We start from the raw sequence: 23927 nt of genomic DNA, 5'->3' as shown, positions 1-23927 counted from the left end.
TGTCAGCTCACACATTTTTTTATTTACATTCCACTTTGGGCCTGTACACGCTGATTGAAAAAAAAAAACTACCTGTTTGAATGATTTACTCATCAAGCAGAAAATTACGGAGGAATTTACGGTTATAGGAAAAACCTAACAAATGACAGAAAAGAGTTGACAGAGTAAACAAAAAATAGACACTTTATAGGCACTCTTGATGCATAGGATGCATGATTCAATAAGTAGCCACTTAAAGTAAACAGATATAATTATGGTATTGACTGCCTTGTTTGGATTTCATCAAGTAATGAGAAACAAAACAGCACTAAGGAAAGCGAGATTCTAAGATTATCCTTTACTGGCACTGTACTTTGTCAAAGTACCGTAGTATTTCAATTAGACTTGATTATCAGAATCCACGGATACAGTTAACCTTTGCATTATGGTATAAATTAAATAAAAATAATATTTGAAACAGGGGATAAATAGTTTACCCGTAAAGGTACACTATATAGCAATATTACATTTTTTATCTGATTTTCATGCAAGGAGAGCTAAAAAATGAAAATGACCATGTATACATTTTTACTCAAAAGATGAACATTTGTTTTGCAGATTATGGGATATCTTCATCCTTGCAATTTTTCAGGCAGTGTTTGAAATGTTATCATAGAAATACTATTTTGGCAGAAACAGTAGCTGTGACAAAAGAAAGGAGAATACGGTAAAATGCAATGCTTATCGATGTTCGTAAGGAACCTAATGGCAATTCTGGGAATGCAGATTCCTAAAAAATCCACTAGACTGCACACAACAAAAAGAAAAAAAAAGTTTTTTGTGTATTATACCCATATATAGTATGTACAAATACACAAAGTATTTGTACTACCTAGCACTGCAGGTTGCAGCTGTAGAGGTAAGTGTCAGGGTACCTGTGGTCTCTACCTCCGAAAGAGGTAGAGACTTAGCTGTTCCTCCATCCAGACGGTCTGATGGCTCCCTTCCCCGCGGTCTATCCGGTCATGCTAGGCCGGCCGCGAGGGAGTGACTGCCTTTTACAGCATCTAGGCAGGAAGTAGTCATCAGGACACTCCTCCGGAACGACCTGTCAGTCAATTGCTGCAGGACCAATCAAGACGCCTCGGAGGCGTGGTTACTGCTCTGAACAGGGTATATTACAGAGCTTCTTTCATTAGCTCATTGCCCTGTCGTGGTTCTAGCTTGTTCTAGTCACTCAGTGCTTGTGTATTCTATTTTCCCTTTTGGTTTTGACCCGGCTTGTTTACCTTACTCTGCTTATCTCTGTGACCCTTGATTCGGCTTGTCTCTCGCTTACCTGTCTTCTGTTACCCTCGACCTCGGCTTGTCTTTGACCATTCTATACAGTGCTACTTACGTTAGTCCGGCCATTCTAAGGTCCGGTATACGTATCTGGCTACTGTTTGTACTCTGCGTGTTGGATCCCTGTCCCGATCCTGACAGTAAGTGCCTCCTGTAATGTACTCAAATTGCTCAGAAAGCCCTCACTTCCTCCTTCCTTGACCATCAAAGCATATTGCAGAATGTAAGAGGAGAGAGGCAATGTCATTTAGAGATTCCTCTGCTGAGATTTAGAGGGACAAAGCAGAAACCCGCAGGGCTTTTCTCTAAAGTAAAAATGGACATGAATTCAAAGCAAATTACAAATTTAGGGCCTACGTCTATGCTGAATGCAATGTTGGCCTTATTTATGAAAATTATATTTAAATCCCCAGTAATTCCACTGCGAATAATACCCTGTTGATTTTGTTCAAGGTGAAACGTTGTAGTGAAGCAAAGCACAGCACAAAAGAAAAGTAAGCAGGACTCTGAGCTAAATTTTGTTTTGCACGGTCTTACAGTATAAAAAGAATATTAGCATGAGTATACATGTTTTTGGGAGCGACGTGTTTGATGTAAAAACCCTACAACAGTAATTACCAGCCTTTGTAACCCAGATAGAACGGCTGTCTGAGCATGATGCAGAATGTAGTTCATCAACATCTGATGTGCCCAGGTTAGCCATCACTGTCGCAGAACGATACTGTGACTTGCCCCAGAGTGTTTGAATCACGCACAAAGACAGTTGTTTTAAAATGATACAGATTATACTTATTTTATTCCTACCGTTTTCAGTTCTTTTCGAAGCCTCTCATTTTCTGTAATTACTTTTTCCATGCCTTTTGTCTTTGCTTCATATCTCGTACTTAACTGTCCACCCACATGCAGCTGCAGCTTTTCTATTTCCGACTAGGTGTACAATAAAAAAATTACAGAAAATAACGGTTGCTTTTTTATCATTGACACATGAGAAAAGTTACCACAGGATGGTTTCAAATGTAGCTTTTTACACGTTGACAAATCCTTGTTACAGAAACTTTAGTTTAAGAACACATTTCAATAAATACATTTCACTACTTCTGAATCTGACAGGCAATGAATAAAATCTGCAGTGCTTCATGAAATTATGAAAACTATAATTTTCTCACTATATTGTTCTATGAAAAGAAGTGCATGCATATTATAATATGAATGAATAATGGGTGAGGGACATAACAGATATTCATAATAGAACCACGGTCTTATTAATGAATTTCTTCTAAGTAGTGATGGTTGGAGGAGAAGTAACTGCTGAACTAGAGGCAAAATCTTGAGTTTTAGCAGACCTAGTTAGCAGATACTCATGGGTATCTTGGGTCCATTTTTATTTAAATTAGCAGAAACTGTTAGAGATAACAACTCCCTAAATAGGGCTCTAAGTGTAAGTTCCCTCAATACAGAGAGTTATAAATATGATGGATGGTGAACATGTTATTATAAATAATAATAATAACATGACTAAACTGTATGAGCAGGCATTCCCCGAAAGACAACAGGCTAATATGCATATGCATGTGAAACATATACATGAAACCGTTGCCTTTGTTTTATTGCTGGTAAGAAGAGGTTTATGGCTCCAAAGTCTCCATCCCTATCACTAGAATCCTGAGATCCAGCACCATATGCTCACACTATATATTATAAGGCCACACACAGAAACCTACGGAGCAAACAATAAAGAACTGTTAATGTTGAGGCATTTGCAGATCTCCTTTGCCTTCACTATACCACAAGGTTTAAGATCTCTGAATTATAGACAAATGTGGGGTTCTGTTAAAGGAACACTCCACTCAAAAAAAATTGGGGGCAGGGAGAAAGGGGGGGGGGAATCACTATTTAGTAGACATGAAAATATACATACATTGTTTGCTGCATGTTTTCATTGAGTGTATATATAAAATAAAAAAATATCTTGCAAATAAATATGCCCTCCCCACTTGAAATAACCAATGAGAGGCTAATCATTGAGGAGCCTTTGATTTGGAGCTACAAGCTCTGGCAAGAGAGGGCAATGGAAATGAAAAAGGAGAGCAGTGGAGGACCAGGTCCAGTGGAGCCCTGAGGTTGTGCATGCACAGGCTTACTGGCATGTGTGGGAAAAGGCAGAATGCGTCTTCTACGTGGAAGGAGGAAGAAAACCTCCCTTGCTGTCCGATTGAAAGGCAGGGAAAGAGGTGTTCTTAATCTCCTTATAAATTGAACATCTCTCAAACAAAAAAGCACTTTTGTGCAGTGTAGTTAAAATAGGACACTCCTTACACAAGTGTGAATATGATGAGCGGAAAAATATCTGCTACAGGATTTGAGTTTGAAACATGTGCTGTTCAGTGGGAAAACCATAGGCAAGGTTACTTTGGAAAGCGCAAATTCACAGTGAATTTCAAATTTAAGGCCAGAAAATGGGAACTGGAAGCATAGCCGATTAACACATATTTTCCAGTTCAGTTATTTTGACCTTAAATTTGAAATTCACTTTGAGTTCCCACTTTACTGAACAAGAAAAAACTGATCACATAATAATGCCAACTCTATATTTGTATGAAAACAGATCGGACCAGTTAGTTCAATTCATGTGATAGTTTAACACAGTGTGCAGCACTGGTTTCCATCTATATGAGGAGATGCTCATTGGTACAGTGCGGCATTTTGGTGCACAAGCGCAATATTCTCCCAATGAGAAAACATTGGATTGGCTGAGATCATCAATATTGATGATCTCAGTCATGGAGGTGGAGCAGGGAGGGGCCAGCCATGGCGAGACTGGCACAGGAGAAAAGTTGAGTAAAATCACCGTTTTACTAGGATTGGAAGGCAGCTGGTAACCTAAACAGGCACTTAAAGGTAATTATAGTCACCAGCTTAATGTAGTTGTTCTGGAAAGTATAATCACTCCCTTCAGGCATTTTCATGCAAACACTGTCTTTTCAGAGAAAAGGCACCGTTTACATTGCACCCTAGGGATACTTACTGAGGCCACTACTCAGATCGCCACAGTGTGCAGCACACCACCATTCAAGACGCTGAATATTCCTCATAGAGATGCATTGATTCAATGCATCTCTATGAGGAATTGCTGATTGGCCAAAACGGTGTTTGTCCCCGCACCCATCCCGCCTCCTTGCCAATTTCAGCCAATCCAATGCTTTTTATGGGAAATAAGGTATGTTTTACCTTATTTCCCCTTTGCAGCACTGGAAATAACGTATGTTTTAACCCCTTCTAAGGGGCTAAGGGGGGGAGGGATGGGGGGGGGGTAGGGGGGGGTTAAGCCACCTACGTGGTGGTTTTAACACTATAGGGTCAGGAATACAGGTTTGTGTTCCTGACCCTATAGTGTTCCTTTAAGGACTATAGTGTCAGGAATACATGTGTTTATTACTGACGTTATAGTCTTTCTTTAACCTCACCGAACACCTCTGGGATGAAATGGAATGCTCACTGTATGCTAGTCCTAATCGCCTAACATTAGAGCCTGACCCCACCAAAGATCTCTTAACAAGTACAAATAGTGAAATAACTGCACCTATCTTCCAGCACCTATGACTAAGAAGGTTGTATATATAGGGTGACATTAAAAATTATCAACCAACTCCATTTTTGTAAACAGCAAAAACACAACTTTTTTTTTTTTTTTTTTGCGAAAGCCATGCTAGAGGCCACCTAAGCAGTGTCATTAGTTTTACAAAAAGGCTTTCATTTTAGTATTAATAACATATTGGACTAGTCACAATGCTGTATCATACATATTCGGTGGCATAAGATATTACTGCACATTCCAAGCACGTATGCAAAAGGTGACACTGGTAGGCATCAATACAAACATGGATTTTATATTCAGGATATCTGACGGTGTGCAATTCGTTGACAACAATAGTCGAGGATCATTATAATATACTTTTAGGCAATGCGTGTAAACAGGGAGGTACATGTTTAGTCTAGCATATTGTTAGGAAATTAGAGTGTTTAACGAACATTAACAACTTTAGTAGGAGGGCTTAAGTTTTGCGCGGGTAAAACAAGCTCACAGGACAGGCTCAAAGAAATGCTAATAGAAGATTATGAAATGTTAAACGGTATGTTGACATTGGCATTTCGTTATAAAACATGCTAGGTATACGATTCAACTATGCTTAATAGTAGTTTGTCATGCTTAAAGGACCACTCTAGGCACCCAGACCACTTCAGCTTAATGAGGTGGTCTGGGTGCCAGGTCCTTCTAGGGTTAACCCATTTTTTCACAAACATAGCAGTTTCAGAGAAACTGCTATGTTTATGAATGGGTTAAGCCTTCCCCCTATGTCCTCTAGTGGCTGTCTCATTGACAGCCGCTAGAGGCGCTTGTGTGCTTCTCACTGTGAAAAACACAACTTTTAAGGAGTGAATTTGTAAAAGGAGTGAGTTTGTAAAAGGAGCATACATAACAAGAAAGCTCAGTTTTACATAATACAAGGAACAGAGGTACTGTAAATCTATAGATAATTATATAGTTATATATAGACCACATTCTGAAGGCTGGAAACATACCTGGGGCAATTGATGTCACTTAACGAAAATGTAACTGTCAAATAATATAATTATGGTGATGGAAATTCCAGAGAGTACTGTGGTACAACAGACAGAAGATCAATTTGAGAACATTCTCCATGTAAGGAAAAATATTTGTTGTGCAAGCCGATATATCAATACTTACACAGACCACTAATTGAACTAATGGATTATGGATCACAAAATTCGACAGACAAGTCTATGGTCATATGTGAATTAACGCTTTTGTGATTAGTGTTCTAAAAATGATGATCCATTCTCTACCTTTTTTCTTTTAACAAAACTTCAAACAAGGAACCAGTAATACAACTTGTTTTTTTGTTGTTGCAGTAGTTTAGTAGATGCTTATGACCTAAACATATATTTTTCCTTTCGTAATCTAGAGTATGGATTATTCAGGTATAATGGATTTGAAACAGCCTCTGAAAGTGTAAAATGAAAATCATTAGCCCTGGCAGTGATAAGAAAAATGCCCCAGACAGAGATAAGCATCGCAGCACTTTCATGCTTGGTTCTGAAATCTGTGCCTTGCGGCATGTTCATGTAAGCAGATAAGAGAAAATACCTTCAGCCGTTCATTTTCCAGTTCAAGGTTTGTCAATTTTTCATTGGACACAACTCCCGGGGCTTTTTTAAGGTCGTCATTTTCTCTCTGAACTCTTTCTACTACTCTTTTCATCAAAGCAATAGTCTTTTCCAGCTCGGGAACGGTCTTTCCGCTTCTTCCAGACTGAGTAAGTGGTAAAGACGAAAATGGACAATAATGTATTTCTCTCTCCTGCTCCCCCCACCTCACAACATGCATGTGTTTGTTACTTATGTTTGTTATAATTGGTAATGTGCACATAGAATGAAAACAAGTATCTCTGTTGTTTCTAACACTAATCGCGGTTCTGTGTTTGAAGTTCCTTAGCACTTGCAAAGTATAGACAAAAACGTCTGAGTTGGGTTCATACATAACAGCACATTTCACAATTTTTCTCATTGTGTGACTTTCTAAAATCATTCACAGGAGGTTGGAAAATTCTATCATAATAAAGTTATCTTAACATTTGATTTCATTTTGCTACTAACTGCCATAATTGTATTATTTTCCCTATTGACGCATCTTATTTTAATAAATTGCCGACATTTTATTATCAATTATATACTTATATTTACAAAGACACATTGTACGTTATTAAGCAGATCGCGAGACATTTAACAGTAAACATTTGCACAATATAAACATTACTATGTGTAACACATTTTAACGGTTTCTTTTGGACCTCTGCACCACTTGAATTCAAATGCAACATAAATTTACCTACATCTATTACTCAAGAAAACAAAATGCTCACCCCTCTGACATTTCCCAATTTGCGCTCGGCATCCAGTTTCTCTTTTTTGAGAAGATCACACATTTCTTTCAAATTAGTGATCTGATCCTATGAAATAAATTAGGGTCAGAAATTAGTATAGCATTGTAAATCTAATGTGAATGTAATTAGCAGTATCTTACTAAGAGGGGTCAAAGATGACCACAGTAATGCTAGTGATTCATTACAATAATCGAGAATCCATGGTTACAGCAGATGAGACAGCTCTTACACTCATTTTCTTTTGAGAGAATGTAATTAAACACTCCTTGGGCTATCTAGGGGATTAAATAAGTTGTAAACATACAATGTCCAACATGATAGAAAATGCAAATCATGGCTGATTTATAAGAATGTTCCTTCACATGAATTTATGCAAAATCTATTCTTGTTGATTTTTTGGGAATAACAAAGAACGGAGGGAGGAAGACACATGGGGAAATAACGGATACTTTGTCAGAAGGACATTGTTAGAGAAGAGATCAAGATATGTGAACACCCAGGTACTACCACAATTTATTGGAGGACAAAGTTAATGCAGCAAACGTTTCGAGCAGCAGCCCTTTCTCAATGCTAATGTCCTAAAGTTTGCAAATAGCAATATCGTTGCCATTTTTCCTTAATTACAATTTACTGAATAGGTCCTCAAACCTTATGTGAAGATGGCGTGTTACAGAATCTCTGAGAGGCAGAAATGTGTGAATAGAATTAAAATGACTGATTAGCTATGTAACGGAGTGAAGCAACTTACATTTCTACATGTCTAAATATTTGTCATTATCAAGGACATACTACTGGTTTCATATTTTTGCGATATTCATCATGTTATAATTATACAATAACCAGCTCAGAGTGGCAAGGGGCACTTCCACAGCTGAAATGTATCAGTTTTCTTGTTTTCTCATGTTGCAAAAACCATACACTGACTTTCCATTGTGACGAAGTCTGAGGTCTTGTTGGCATTCACGTGTATATAATCATAATAAAACCAGGGTGAAGAGTCTTTGCGTATACAAGTTTATACACGTTAGCCCTACATCCTCAAACCATCCCATTTAATGTCTTTCTTGTTACCTTTTCTCTCAACCCATATTGTCCCCTTTGATTGTTATACTAATGGGCTATCTTGCTTAGCAAACCCCCACAGATGCTACAAATGGCACAACACAAATTCTCTGAGAGGTTTTCTTATTTATCTTGTCCCACTATGTCCAGTTCTAAATCCTACTCTCTGAAACCCATTACTCATAAATAATTACTAAGCTTTATAAAACCCTCCAAGTAAGGGCAGTATAGAATAAATGTTAAATAAATAAAATATAGTTAGCAATTGGTACCTTTAATCGAGGAAGATCTTTCTGTGCTTGCTCTAGCTGAAGCTGCAACTCCACATTTTCAGCTGATAACCTCAGATTTTCTTTCTGAAGTTCCATATCTCTACTGAGCTGATAATCTGACCCTATCCCGGAGGTCTTAACAGGAAGAGAAGGTAACAAAAAATAGACACAAACATCATTTCTTTTTTGTTTATAAACATTTAACTTAAGAAAAATAAGAGCACACAAGGGTATCAAGGAAATGGCAAGACTAAGCTTCTACACATATAGCTAAGAATGAACTATGCAAGAGTTCTAAGTCTTCATAAATTACAAGGGTTAATAAAAAGGGTCGATGCAGGAGATTTAACAGAGTCAAACCTGGGGTAGAACATTTTGTTCTGAGCTCATTTCTACTTTAGAGATGCAGCTTTTTGTCAATTCTTCTTCTGCGGGTTGTGCTACGCTGGTGTCCTCAATGCTAACTCTATGTTCAGCTGCAGAGGTTCTACGTGATGAATTAGTACTGCATGCAGCTTGAGATTCTGATCTACTTTCACTACATCTTGAAACACTCAGGTTAGTTAACTCTTGCTCCCTTGTTTCTTCTTTTGTATTTTGAAGTTCTCCATTGTGATAGTCTTCCATGCCCACTGTATAGTCCTTGTTTGATATTGTATCTAAAGTATTTTCTTCACTGCTATCATGCGATCCCTGTTCATTAATAGCTTGTGTGCTTGCGGCACATGAAGCATCGCCCAGCCCTGGTGTAGCAGTTGTACTAACAGGAAGTGAGACATCACATGGTTTTGAAGTTGCTCCTTCACTTGCAGATGCTGAAAAATCACTGGGTCCAGGGGTTGTTTCTCTACTTGCAGAAGGTGATCCATTACTTGCTATTGGAGACGCATCTAGATTTTTAGATGCTAAAGAATTATCTGGAACAGGTGATGTCTTGTGGGTGGAAAGAAACCGTTCTTTTTCTATTGATGGAATTACAGCAGCCTTTTTAACATCTTGTTCATTTTGTGGATTAAGAATGTTTTCCTCATCTAAAACATAACTATCACATTGTTTGGAGATGGCTCCCATACTATCTACCTGGCCTTTTAGATGTTCTTCTCTACTTGAAGGAGATATATATCCTCCATCACACAATTTACCATCAGAAAGGAATTGTTTGCTTCCCTTTGTTCTTCTCAATAGGTTTCGCTTTTTATTAGGAAATACAGAGTTTTTGTATGTTGAAGCTCCAGTCTCAAATAAAGGAAAAGTCAATTCATCTGTGTCTCCTGCTACACTCTGTTTAGCGAGATATAGCAATGTTTGCATACAAAAGAGAACAGAAATAAGGAAAGACAGTGGCAACATATTAAAGACAGAAAGTTTTTAATATTCCTTTTTTTGGACATAGTGTATTTTTAAAGTGATACAAAAATTATTGTATGGCCATGTCAAAATTCTGTGTTTTGCAATATCTATGATATTGCAATTACCAGATTTGTCTTATTGCTTTATATGTTTGACAATTAAAAAAAAGAAGAATTTTTATTTCAGTTCCTCCTAATACTAAGGCAGTTATGCAGCAAATCCAATATATTTCATCAATAAACTTAACACAGAGCAATTTTACATGGTTACCATACAATAAATATTTTTGACTTTCTAGTCCATTCATATACACTTATTAAAAAAATCACTTAATAATTGCTAATTTGAGCAGGGCCATCACCTCTTGTGTCGGCCGACTTGATTTTGTCAGCCTATTAGTCATCGTTAACCCCTTAAGGACGCAGCTTCAAAAACTGGACTTACCCTTAAGGACACAAGCATTTTTTGCATTTTTTGCTGTGTGTGTTCAACCTCTGTTTGCATTTTTCTTATTTATTACACCAACACGTTATATATCGTTTTTTAAAGGACAAAAAGGGCTTTAATCTGATGTGACATATACATATATAAATTCTTATTTATTATTAAAAAAATCCAAAAAAATGAAAAAAAAATGTTTAAAAATAAATTGTTTTTTTTCACAGTTTAGGCAATAATAACGTGTGTATAATAAGTGCAGCTTAAGGAAAGTAATTTAAAAAATATTCAATTAGTTGTTCTGATTTTCAGAGTACATAATATGTCTAGGATTTCAGCTTATTTTGAAAGTTACAGGTCACAAAATACAAGGAGTAAAAACTTTTTTTAATGTGGAGCAATTTTAGAATTTGGCATGTTTGTCTTGTAAGCTTAATAGCCATCACAGAAAGCAAAATTGCTGCACAAAAGTACCGTATTTATTCGAGTATAACGCGCACACGTGTATAACGCGCACCCCTAATTTTCGATTAAAAATCGGTATAAAATTTTATACCGATTTTTAATCTAAAATTAGGGTGCTTGTTATACTCGAATAAATATTCGAGTGGGTGCTCGATAATACCGACCGCCGGGCTCATTACAAGCCCGGCGGTCCTGGGGGGGTGTGCAGCAAGCATTTACTCACCTCCGTGCAGCTCCTCCAGCTTCCCAGTGTACATCTCGCGAGACCCGCGGCCAGCTCTGACGACGTCAGAGCGTCAGAGCTGGCCGCGGGTCTCGCGAGATTTACACTGGGAAGCTGGAGGAGCTGCACGGAGGTGAGTAAATGCTTGCTGCCCACCCCCCAGGACCGCCGGGCTTGTCATGAGCCCGGCGGTCCTGGAAGGTATATTTATTCGAGTATAACGCGCACCCTTAATTTTAAATTAAAAATCGGTTAAAAAAAATGCGCGTTATACTCGAATAAATACGGTATATATTTATATAAAGCACACATCACAGGCTATTTACCAAAGGGTATTCTGACACTTTTTACGTAGCCATTTCGCTGCCAATCTCTGCTAAATCGTGTAGTAAAATTGTGTTTTTTTCAGATTTCTAACATACACACATAAAACAAGGATTTTTAATGTGTATTTCATAAAGTTGATATATACTACTGCTGTAGAAAACCCCATATTGTTTTCAGCCATATCAACAGAGTAAAATGATACCCCCAATCTATGTCCTTGCCACTATACTGTGAAGTTATAGTGCCATAAAAGAGACCTGACCATTTCAGTTTTCACAGTGATAATTTTGATAGATGAATTTGATGGAGCAAGTCTCATTTTGGGGCATTGTAGCAGTTTAACTGTTGAATTTATCCCTCAATGACCTACCATTGGTGAAAGTAGACACTACAGTGTATCTCATATGGTATATATTGTGCCTTAGCGTGATGCCATTTTTTCACCAGTATATGTCAAACTTTGTGGTAAAATATTTTTTTTGGCATTTTTTACATACACATTAAATTTTTGGGGGTCATTTTTCAAGTCTGGTATGTGCCACTGTGATCAAAACCCCATAATTATGCTCAGCAAACTCTAGTGAATAAAACAATACCCCCAATGTATGTCTTTGACACTATCCTGTGAAGCTACAGTGCCTTAAACGAGTCCTGACCATTACAGTTTTTACAATTAGAATTTTGATAAATGGATTTGGTGTGTCTATATCACATTTTAGGTCATTGTAGCAGTTTGACAGTTAAAATTACTCCATAAATGCATACCATTTGTGAAAGTAGACACCACGGGCTATGTCATATGGTATATTTTGAGCTTTATTATACAGTTATGTTAGCACCAATTACTTTCAAATGTTATCATATTGTTTTATTTTTGCATTTTTATACACACGTTTTATTTTAGTAGTTAATTTCGGAAACTTGATATATGTTACTGTAAATTAAATCACGAAATTATTCTCAGCTATATTTCCTGAGTACAAAATTACCCCCTTTGTACACCTTAGCCAGGTTTTTGTGAAAAAATACAGGGCTAAAATCATACCCGGCCCATTACAGGTTTTTTTAAATGGCAAATTGACGAATGGTCATTGTTTCATTTTGGGGCATTTTAGTCGCTCATATATTTAAATAACGCCACCAATGCATACCATTTACAAAAGTGGACAACATGGGGACCCTCATATAAAATATTAGAAGCTTTATTGACGTGACATTTTGTTACCATTTTGTTTCAAAGTTTGTGGTATTCATTTTTATTTTAACATTTTTACATACACATAGTATTTCTGATGATTATTTTTTAAATATCCTGTTTCCCACTGTCATAAAATTATCTTAGCTGTACTCAGCAACATCTTCTCAGTACAAATATACCCCATATGCAAATCTTTGGAAAGTAGCGATCTTAATATTAATCTAAATCTCTAATCCCAAACCAAGCCCTAATTCTAAACCAAATCCTAATCCCAAATCTAACCCTCAATCTAATAATAAACCATTACCACAATCCTAACCCATAACGTAATCCCATGTGTAACCTTAATTATAACCTTAAACCTAATCTCAATCCTACCTTTAGCAATAGTGTTAACATGATTCCCCCTGCTGGTGTCAGCCGAGGAATTCCATTGCTATATTCAGCAAGGGATGCCCGTGCTGACCCTAATCCTAATCTGAACCATAATCTGAATCCTAATCTGAAACATAATCCCAATACTACAATTAATTATAAACCTAATCTCAAACATAAACTTAATAATAAACCCAGTAATAAACCTGATAATAAATCTAGTATTTATGCTAAACCGAATAATAATCCTTAATTGTAATCCTTAATTTAATCTTAATCCCAAAGGTTTCCCTCTACTAATATCAGTGCTGATATTGGTAAAGGGATTTTAAACTAAAACACAGTGGTATGTTGCTGCCATCTACTGGCTATTTTCAGTATTGCAGTCTCCCATCTCTTACATTGAAGACATTATTCCCAATGCAATGCGATCTGTGCTGGGCAACTAAAAATGCCCAGCACTGATCAGAATGGCATTTGGGCATAGAGGGTGATCCTCCAGGGTTTGTTCAGACGCTGGGGGTCTCCCAAGCACCAGATCACTTGAGAGAATGACTGTAGCTGAGCTTGATCGCTCAGCTGCAGTGTTCTTTGTGGATTTAAATGGCTACATGCAGTGCTAACTTTCAGCACTGCATGCAGCTCATCAAAAAGTCTGGGGCCACTAAAAATGGCCCCAACTGACAGAGGGGACCCCCAGGTTTCTAATGATACCTGGGTTTCCTAGTGTGAGCAGGGATTTAACCCTGCTCACACTACATTGCTGTCTATGGGGATTTAAATCCCCATTAAAAGAGCTGCTTGCCGACCTCACTTTGAGCTCTGCATGCAGCTCATCAAAATACCTGGGGCCACTAAAAATGGCCCCAGCTGACAGAGGGGACAACCAGGTTTCTAATGATACCTGGGTTTCCTAGTGTGAGCAGGGATTTAACCCTGCTCACACTGCATTGTGCTCTATGGGGATTTAAATCCCCATTTAAACAGCTGCATGCCGATCTCATTTTGAGCTCTGCATGCAGCTCATCAAAAAACCTGGGGCCACTAAAAATGGCCCCAACTGACAGAGGGGGCCCCCAGGTTTCTAATGATACCTGGGTTTCCTGGTGTGAGCAGGGATTTAACCCTGCTTACACCACAATCTAGATATAGGCATTTAAATGCCTATTTAAGCAGATACATGCCACGCTGACTTCCAGCACTGCACGTAACTCATCAAAAAGGCTGGGGTCACTAAAAATGTCCCCAGCTGATAGAGGGGAGCCCCAGGTTCCATTGATACCTGGAACTCCCTTGTGTTAGCAGGGATTTAACCCTGATCACACCAAATTGTAATAGTGGGGATTTAAATCCCCATTTAAATGCTTGTTTGCAGCGCTCACTTTGAGCTCTGCAAACAGAGCATCAGTCAGTCTGGGGACACTAATTCTGGCCCCAGGTGAGAGAGGGGAGCCCCAGGAATCAAATGATACCTGGGGCTCATAGTTACCAGCAAGGTAATAGACCCTGCTGGAAAAATACTGCATGACGGAAATGTTCTGTCATGCGTCCTTAAGGGTAGGACCAGCATGACGGAAATCCTTAAGGGGTTAAATAACCCAGCTATATAGTTTTAAAATGCTGCAGAAAATGTTGGTGTACAAAAATGCTTAATAATTACAGATTTCAGTGGCAATCTGCCAAATTGTTCTGTTCTAGAAAAGCAAGAATACAAGATTTTCTTTTGTTTTTGTGTTGAAAAAAAATGAAAAATACTTTCTATTGTTTAAACTAAATGTAATTCATACTTAAAATAGTCTTGTGTTTTGGATTTAGATTTAAATAAGCAACATGTGTGTAGATTGGATGCAAACACCTCAATTACAAAATAAAACCAATTAAATGGACACTCTAGATACCATAACCACTGCACTCGATTGACCCCATTGTAATCTTAATCCTTTCCAAAGGGTTTAACAGTTTATTAACATGGGCTGGGAGCTCTCAGAATATTACTGCCTGCTACAGAATGAATAATTTGGGATGGTGCATGACAGATCGTCACTCCTCCTTCGCCATTCATTCTCTATTACCATTCAGTACTTACCGAAGGTCTGGAAAGGTTCTCTTTAGAAACCTGCCTTTCCAACAGCAGGAGCTTTTCCTGCAGATACCGGTTTTTCATATGCAAGTCATCTACCACCGAATCTCTAGGCAAGGCTTGCTGTGTCCTGTGTAAATAAAGGCTTGGATCAGACAGGAATACACAAGACTAGTACTACATGGAAAGCATGTCTCACACATGGACTTCTTATAAGATACAGTTCTCTTAAATGTACGATAGCTTAACTACTAACAAATCATTTTCTCTTAAGGCAAGTGCAAAGTTACTCCTTAAAGTGTGAATTGTCAGTAATTCGAAGTGAACATCAAATTTGAGGTCAGCATTACTGAACTCAAAACATGGACAATTTTTCCAGTGGAGAACTGCAGCTCCCATGATGCTTTGCCAACTAATTATCATAAATGTACAGCAATACAAAATATGCTGTCAATTGATTGACAAAATAATAATGTGAAAAAGAACAACAGAGTAATACAATGCACACTCGGTATCTGATGAAAAACAAACACAAAGACATTAAAATAATTAATTGAGCATTACAAACTGTTACGTTAACTTTTTATTTTTAAGTTTAGCATTTTGCTCATGTTTACTTACCTATTCTTTGAATTTATAATGTTTCTAAAATATAGAATTCAGTATGCCCCTGGTATCGCCCCTCCAGGGGTGCTCATTTGTCCACTTGTGACTACTACTAACTTTAGAGCAGAGATCCATCACAATACATAACCTGAAATATGTTACAGGTTCATAGATACGGTACAGCAGTGCAAACAGTCGAACTGAGGCATAAATTGAGTAATGGGTGGCACTGGGATTTGTTTGAATGGATTTAAAAGAAAGATAGACTAAAACAGTCAGAAGGCACAAAAGGGCCAAATCCAGAGGTCAATTTGGCAGGCTATGGGCTTTAAATAACATTCAAGGACGTCAAGGAAACAAACGCTGAACAAGAATCAAAGGGGAGGTAGGATAAACAAATGCCTAGTCACTGAATGCTCCAAGACAACCAAGAACCGATCATCTGGTTCAGCAAGTTTACATAGAGAGAAGACTGAGAACTAAAAAGAATGACTACAGAGTAAGAGGACAAATTAATTTGGATTAAACAGAAGAAAAGGCTCAGAACATGACTAGTGCTGCTATAACAGTAGTGCCACTTTACTTTGTACTTGTAGGAAGTGTACACAACCAGGCTGGGGACAACAGCACATTCATGCTAAAGCCTAATCAGGAAACAACAATGTGTTAAAGGGACACTCCAGGCAGCTAAACAAGTTAAGCTTAAATTAAAGGTAATAAGCTGAAAATGTTTTGCGGTTTTCATCAGTGTAACCCCACGTCCTTAGCCACCCCCTCTCACATTTCAACATGTTTCTGATTCACAATCTTTGAAAGAAACATACATTTTGCAGCCAGTGCAAAAAGAGGCATGTCTTATCTAGTGTAAGGAATGCTCACAGCACCCACTGCACTGCAGCTAGAGCTAACGTGCTCCTCTCCCTCCCTCCTGTAATGAAATAAATTCCCATCCAGTCCCTGTCAGCTAACCTCCCTACCCAGTGTTAGCCCCTTGACTGACAGCCAATATCCCTACCTAGTGTTAACCCCTCCCCTGCTAGTTCCTTTCAGCCAATCTCACTACCCAGTGTTAACCTCTCCCTATCAGCTACTCTCACTACCCAGTGTTAACACCTCCCTGTCGGTCAAGCTAACTACCCAGTGTTAACCCCTTCCCTGTCAGCCAACCTTCTTACCCAGTGTTAACCTGTCTGTGGCGGAATGCACCGTTTCTTTCAACTATTTCTTCTTTGCATACGTTCGGGAGTAATTGCACCCAAACCCACTTTATTCGACTCCTGAACGAGGACCATCCCTGTACCCCAGTAGAACCTTAACACCAGTTAAACTAAGTGCGAAACCGTAAGGAAAATAACCCTGGGTGGCCGCCATTTCGTGTAATCGAACGGACGTGGTTGACAAAAGGATTGTGGTAATTTTGTCTCCCAAACGTAGGCTGCGTCTATTCGCACAATCCAGCAAAGATTGTACCGCTGCCCGTCCCACTTCCCGACCAGCTATTGGAACGACGCTCAGGAGATGGGAACTACAGACTAGGGGGGAGCATTCGCTCCCTGAAACCAAGGGAATATCTTGTATGGTGTTTGCACAGGCACCCCTGAACAGGGACCAGCCATCCGGGGATATGACTCTTGTGGGGTTCCTGTTAATGTTGGGGGTACTTTTGGGGTGTTATATAAATACTATGTATGATGCCCTGTAACAGAGGTAATTCAGTTATAGTTTCTGAATAAATTATCTCCCAGACACAGGGACGACAGGGAGTGGCTTGCTATGTTTCTGTATGGAGACCCCTTGCTGGGGTCTGTGTATAAATTGAGAGTGTTTGACCTGAATAAACCAGATGATTCCCAGAACAATGTCTCGTCTAGTTACTGGGGGGGATAAGAGCTTAATCACACAACGGTTCCAGTCTGGCTGAGAGGAGAACTAGCGGAGGTAACCAGTCGGGTTACCCGGAGTCCGCTACACCTTCTCTGCCCTTCCCTGTCAGCCAACCTCCCTACCCATTGTTAACCCCTCTTCTGCCAGTCCCTATCAGCCAACCTCACTACCCACTGTAGATAGACAGAGTTAAAGCATCACACACATATACACATTTTCTGACTAGATTAGATATCATATAATATATGTTTATTATGAATAAATATAGAGACAGACAAACTCATAAATACCTTTAAAGCATTATATTCTCTCTCTCTCTCTCTATCTATATAGATGTTTTGCAGAACCTCAGCAATGTAGATTGCAAACACTAACATCTTCCCTGGGGCATTTAACTGAAAATTCTCAGGTTGCAGTTTAGCAAATCAGGCCTGATGTATCTTCCATCAACCACAATGCCACTTTTACGCTCACAATATATATATATATATATAGAGAGAGAGAGAGAGAGAGAGAAACTCATAAATACCTTTAAAGCATTGTATTCTCTCTCTCTCTCTCTATCTATATATATATATAGATAGAGAGAGAGAGAGAGAGAGAGAGAGAATACAATGCTTTAAAGGTATTTATGAGTTTCTCTCTCTCTCTCTCTCTCTCTATATATATATATATATATTGTGAGCGTAAAAGTGGCATTGTGGTTGATGGAAGATACATCAGGCCTGATTTGCTAAACTGCAACCTGAGAATTTTCAGTTAAATGCCCCAGGGAAGATGTTAGTGTTTGCAATCTACATTGCTGAGGTTCTGCAAAACATGGTATAGGTCCCTGGGGCGGAGTATTTGGAGAGCAGGGTGGGCCAATGCTCCAACAGCACTAGTTGCTGTGTAACAAACCACAATTTAGATCTGATTTAAGAGTTAACTAATTGACACTCACCTGTAGCTAGTCAATTAGTAGACAGGCCTTTAAATGAAGAGTGCAGCCTGCTGCAGGGTGAGGGAGGAAAAGACAGCTAGGAGAGTGAATGACAACTGTGTTCATTGCAAAGACATTTCTTTTGTTTGGAAAATTGGTAAGTGGGAAAGCCTGTCTAGTAAGAGCTCAAGTAAGAGCAAGGGATTTTGTTTGTTTTTGTTATTATTTAAAGCACCTGTTTTCGTATTGAATAAAAAAAAGGAAAACCGAGCTGACTGTGTCCTGGACATTATATACCCTAGAAGGCGGTGGTTACTGCAAGATCTGTGACAACCCTACCTGTAAAAGAGGTGGTTTGTTACAATATATATATATAGAGAGAGAGAGAATACAATGCTTTAAAGGCATTTGTGAGTTTGTCTGTCTCTCTTATATATATAGAGAGAGAGAGAAAGTATACAATGCTTTAAAGGTATTTATGAGTTTGTCTGTCTCTATATTTATTCATAATAAACATATATTATATGATATCTAATCTAGTCAGGAAATGTGTATATGTAAGTTCTAGTGCCTGAATGCTGTATTTGTTGTGTAACTTAGTAGCTTATTTTTCTACTATTCAGAATTTTTTCCCAATACAGTTCCTTTAATTAGATTAGTAAATAGCATGTCACATTAATAATACCAAGAGTTTATGAGAACACTGATAACAGACACATGCTCAATTAGCTTGCTTTTCAGCACCCTTCCTACTCCGGTCTTATATAGGTTTTAGCTCACTTGTGCCAAAGCCAAATCAGACTGATCACACACATACCGATTTAACAGAAGAAGATACAGCAACCCCAGACAATTTGTCTTTGTTAGGCGTTGTCAGTGAGGTATACAAGTGCAAGCTATTTGAGCTGTTATCTATTCTATATCTAGTCTAGTTTTGGGCTGATTTGCATATAAACAGGCTCTGGTTATCCAGATGTTGATCCCTTCTTCACCGTACCTATAGGGGTACCAGCTACACCTCACTGATGAGGCTCATTGGCAGCCAAAACGATCACCTGGCTTTGATGTAGCTCTTGTGCAAAGGGAACCTGCTGCCATTGTGGATCTGGACTGACCTCAAGAGGGGGTAATCAGTCTGATATACAACAGACTATGGTTCTCTCTGTAATGGCCCAAGTGAGCTAAAACCTGTATGAGATCCGAGCGGGCATGCCTCAAGGGGCAAGATCTGTTGCTGTTCTCAGAGTTCATGAATTCTTGTTTTTCACAAGAAAAATACACTAACTCTTTAAATGAAAAAAAAAAACACAAAACACATATTGTGGAACATTTAAAACAAATAGAACATATGAGAGTGTTATTGACCAGCGAATCAATGTGATTTTCTTTTTTTCTTCTTCAGCTAAGATATAATTTAAATGAAAAGTTTATGATTAAAGATGGAATATGTTCACTATTGAGTGTACTAATAATATCCAATCATTAGTGACTTATCATACTAAAAATATTCTGCATTCAAGTGCAACAAAGCACATTTTCATCACCTTAAGAGTGCATTCAGAGAATGTAATGTGCATGCTTCTTTCTTAATAATATGCTATCTTTGCTAGTTCTCACCTACATTATTATGCAGTGTAATATCATAGAATTATATCCAGGCTTTTATGCACCCTGTATTGTTCACATACTGACCTGGCAAACTAATTACATCCATGTATTAAGGCTGTCATTTGCAAAGACCGTAACAATCAGAAAGGATGTAACTTTTTTACATTACATACACAATATAACTGCAAACACTTAAACAGGACTCTGAGATTTCAACAAGGCATTGTATTATACAGGATCCATGTAACATTATAGTATCTATAAGAGGAATATTACAAGGTGAGTTTTGCCTCAATGCATTTTATAATCGTATGTAGTATTAACTCAAATACATATATATATTAATAGGTTTTTAGCAAGAAATACTTTTTAGCTATGATATACAATTTCCCCACGCCAGGGTTTAGCATCCTTTGTGCATTGTAGGGGTACCACAAATACCAGAATATAACAAACTGCTCACATACAGACACATCATAACATAGCCCACATACCCACAAATACAACCCTACCAAGCAGCTACAGCACCCATGCATAAAACAAGCAGCATACCGCAATATTCACACAAGTTAAAATAAATTTTAAAAATAGGGATTTCCAAGTCTTAATTTTGGCATTGTGCTGCTAAAAGGTTGCCTATCCCTACCCTAAACATATAGTTTTTTCCCCCATGCAGCTGTTGGAAACCGAAAACTGAAATACAAATTCTAGGTAAAAAGTGCAGATTTTGAAAAATGCTCAAACTCAGCGACTCAGTTAATTCTAGTAAGTACTTAATAAATCTCAATGTAATATTTCTAGTATAATATACACATACACACACACATATATATATCATTTTTTTATTATTTATATAGCGCCAACAAATTCCATAGCGCTGTGTGTATATATATATATATATATATATATATATATATATATATATAAAGAAAAATAATCCTGCACTCCATATAACAGAAATATACTTGCCTGATGCTGAGAGTGCCATCTACAAAATATATATCTTGTTTTCTATATCTATAAATATAATAGTGTACAATGGCCTAACCCAGCAGAGCCCAACCTTTGTTCTTGTTAAGCAAAAAAAAAAACCCCAAAAATGAGTAAAAAACGATCCTATCTTTTTCATACAGAATAAAATGAACTTTCTAGCATCTAATAACTGCTAAAAATAAGATTTATTAATAAAAATGTCTGTGGCCGGTATGAAAAGTAGTAGGAAGCACACATGGTGGATTATTAAGAGCAATTCAGGAACATAGAAACCAAATGAAACAAAGACTAATGCACACTAATGGAAACTCCAAGGATTTACATAGAGGTGAACAGGTTGTGATTGAGAATTCACATGCTATTCTGTGGAGACTAGCAACCCGTTTGAAAATGGAACCACTTAGAACAGCTTTCAAATTTCCTTACGCTAGTAAATTTAGCCCTATCATTTATTTAATCAAAATGTTTTATTAATGCATTTTTCATTTCCGAATGACCTCTTGTGCTTGGAATTATATAATTCTACTAACATACAGCTGGATGCACTGGTCATTTTGGATTTTGAAATACGTGCGTTTTAAAATATTTATAACTTGCTTCCTAATTTGGCCATGAGTTAATAGAAAGTTAAGCTTTTAGAAAAGCACCCATCAGTGACACAATAAAATTAAAGGGATACTATAAGTGCCAGGAATACAAAGCTACATTCCTGGCACTATAGATCCCTCTGCCTCCCCCCTTACTTGCGTCCCCCTGCCAGGCATTTGCTAGTTGCGGGACATCTGAGGGGACGCTCCGCCCCCTGCGACAAGCAAATGCCACGTGCATTAGACCTCCCCGTAGGAAAGCAAGAAGTTGGAAGAAATTGATAATGCACGAGTGTTAATTTGTTAATTCTGCTTTACCAATGGGACAGAGGAGGAGGTGATCTCCAGGAAGAGTCCCAGTTTACATGAAACTGCTGACATTAGTATAGGACACTTGCCAACATAACCAATACTGCTACTGCTTTCATCTTTAACCAAAACTAAAATCTTTAATTCATTAATAACTTACATGGAATCCAGTGCCAGACAAAGCTTCCCTTGCTGTTCTCCACAACCCATCCAACGTAACTCCTTTTCATTCCGTGGTCCGTACACATTTCTCACTGACTCAGTGCACATGCTCTGAGCTTATGAAAGGCGGAAAGGAGTGGAGGGTACACAGGGGAAAGAGGAGGATGGACAAGGGAGGGGGGGGGGGGGGGGCATTAGAAAAACGCACGCACATTAAGGACGGCGGGGAATACTGAAATTAGAGCTCTACCAGTGCTAAATTCAAGGGTAGAAGCTGATAACATCTGTCACCAACGGGCGCTGACAACTGATGTATCTATGCACAGATTTAACATTAGGCAACCAGGAGTTATGTCAGGTGTGCCGGCAGTGCATATTACTCTAATCCCTGTACATACAGATTCCTACCACCATGACCAATTCTAAAACCAAAAGTGGTCATGGTGATTGGAGTAGCCCTTTACCTTTGCAACTCATTGCATTACCTTATCTATATGTTGTCTTCAAACACGGATATGTGCTCCCTGCATCATTAATACATTAAACGGGCACAGAATCCTGAGGCACACACCATTTTGTCTAAGTTTGCCTTTAAGGACAACTTTCTGCCCTCTATCTTTCAACCAGTTTTTTAAGGACAAACAATTTTAACATTAAACAATATTTCGCAGCTCTTACTTCATGTGCGCAATTTCATTTTCTAATTTATAATTTATTTTCTGCAGTTCCTCCACTTCTTTCTCAGATTCCACAGTCCGCGCTCCTACTACTTGATCTACAGTAACTCCACGGGATTTCAGCTTTTTCGTCAATACCATTTTTTCTTGATCGGCTCTGCAAAGCATAAACACAATCAGCAAATTAACCCTGGCATAATTAAGTTTAATAAAAACAGTGAAAACACTAAGTAAGACACTGGAAAGGAGGAAACAAAATAGTACAGGATACAAAAAGTATAAGTGAAGTTGTTTGTGGTTCAAAAAGATCAATTAACTACATTAGAAAAAAAATAGATGGGTGTGCCATACACATTGCAACCATTACATAATAATATACGTGAAAACTAATCATACCTATTAATCTTATCATAATACATACAAAATGGCTGAATACAAAAAGAGATACAAAACACAAGTTTTCAAGTAAACCATTATAAAACTGTACTACACTTAATATGCAATACTGAATAATTTCCCCTACCTTCAGCTAGGTGACTGCCATGAATTGGCCCTGCATGGTAACACTTTTCCAGGAAGAGCAATCATCCTCCCTGACTCATGTGGACTACATTGTCAGTACAGATGTGCTTTTTAGGCAGCACCCCACCTTCTTGAGTAGATGAGGATCTCAAACTGAACAAGACAAAAGATTATGATGCAGCATGCCTGGATGTATCATAGACCTAAAATCACTTTAAAATGAGGACGCTCACCATATTGAGAGCCCATATGTGCCATGGCTCATGTATAAATGCCTGGTGTCAAATTGTGCGGTGACACTACCCTAGCATGAACCTGAAACAGGACTTACTGCCAGATACTGATAAAATGCTACTATTTATTGTTAAAAAAAACTAAAACAAAGTTACATATAAAAGAATAGGCATTCAAAAGATGATTGGCAATTGGAGAGGTGACGATTTGGCCAAAAAAAATTGGCAGAGTCGAGATGGAATGGATTTTTAACTTTAATTCATTACAACCAGGAGGTCTCAATGTAGATTTTGAGCTATACCACATTTTATGAAAACCAACTGTTTTCTTAACCCCATCTTATTAGT

General features: G+C 38.1%; 1 protein-coding gene across 2 annotated transcripts in view; it reads right to left on the bottom strand.

Moving 5' to 3' along the window:
• Positions 1-23927, bottom strand: part of CEP290 (centrosomal protein 290) — a 122111-nt gene that overhangs the window by 16816 nt on the left and 81368 nt on the right. Inside the window, exons 42-48 of one of the 2 annotated variants that reach the window (XM_063447128.1) lie at positions 22826-22981; positions 15083-15206; positions 8981-9901; positions 8621-8755; positions 7266-7352; positions 6491-6655; positions 2128-2250 (exon numbers count right to left, since the gene is read on the bottom strand). In XM_063447128.1, coding sequence (XP_063303198.1) covers positions 2128-2250; positions 6491-6655; positions 7266-7352; positions 8621-8755; positions 8981-9901; positions 15083-15206; positions 22826-22981 — 1711 coding nt within the window. The remainder of the gene's footprint in view (positions 1-2127; positions 2251-6490; positions 6656-7265; positions 7353-8620; positions 8756-8980; positions 9902-15082; positions 15207-22825; positions 22982-23927) is intronic. The other variant, XM_063447129.1, reaches the window with a different exon arrangement.

The sequence above is a fragment of the Pelobates fuscus genome, chromosome 3 (assembly GCF_036172605.1).
Source record: "Pelobates fuscus isolate aPelFus1 chromosome 3, aPelFus1.pri, whole genome shotgun sequence".
Lineage (NCBI taxonomy): Eukaryota > Metazoa > Chordata > Amphibia > Anura > Pelobatidae > Pelobates > Pelobates fuscus.
The sequence above is the reverse complement of the archived record's forward strand: the minus strand, read 5'-3'. Positions and strand labels throughout refer to the sequence as shown.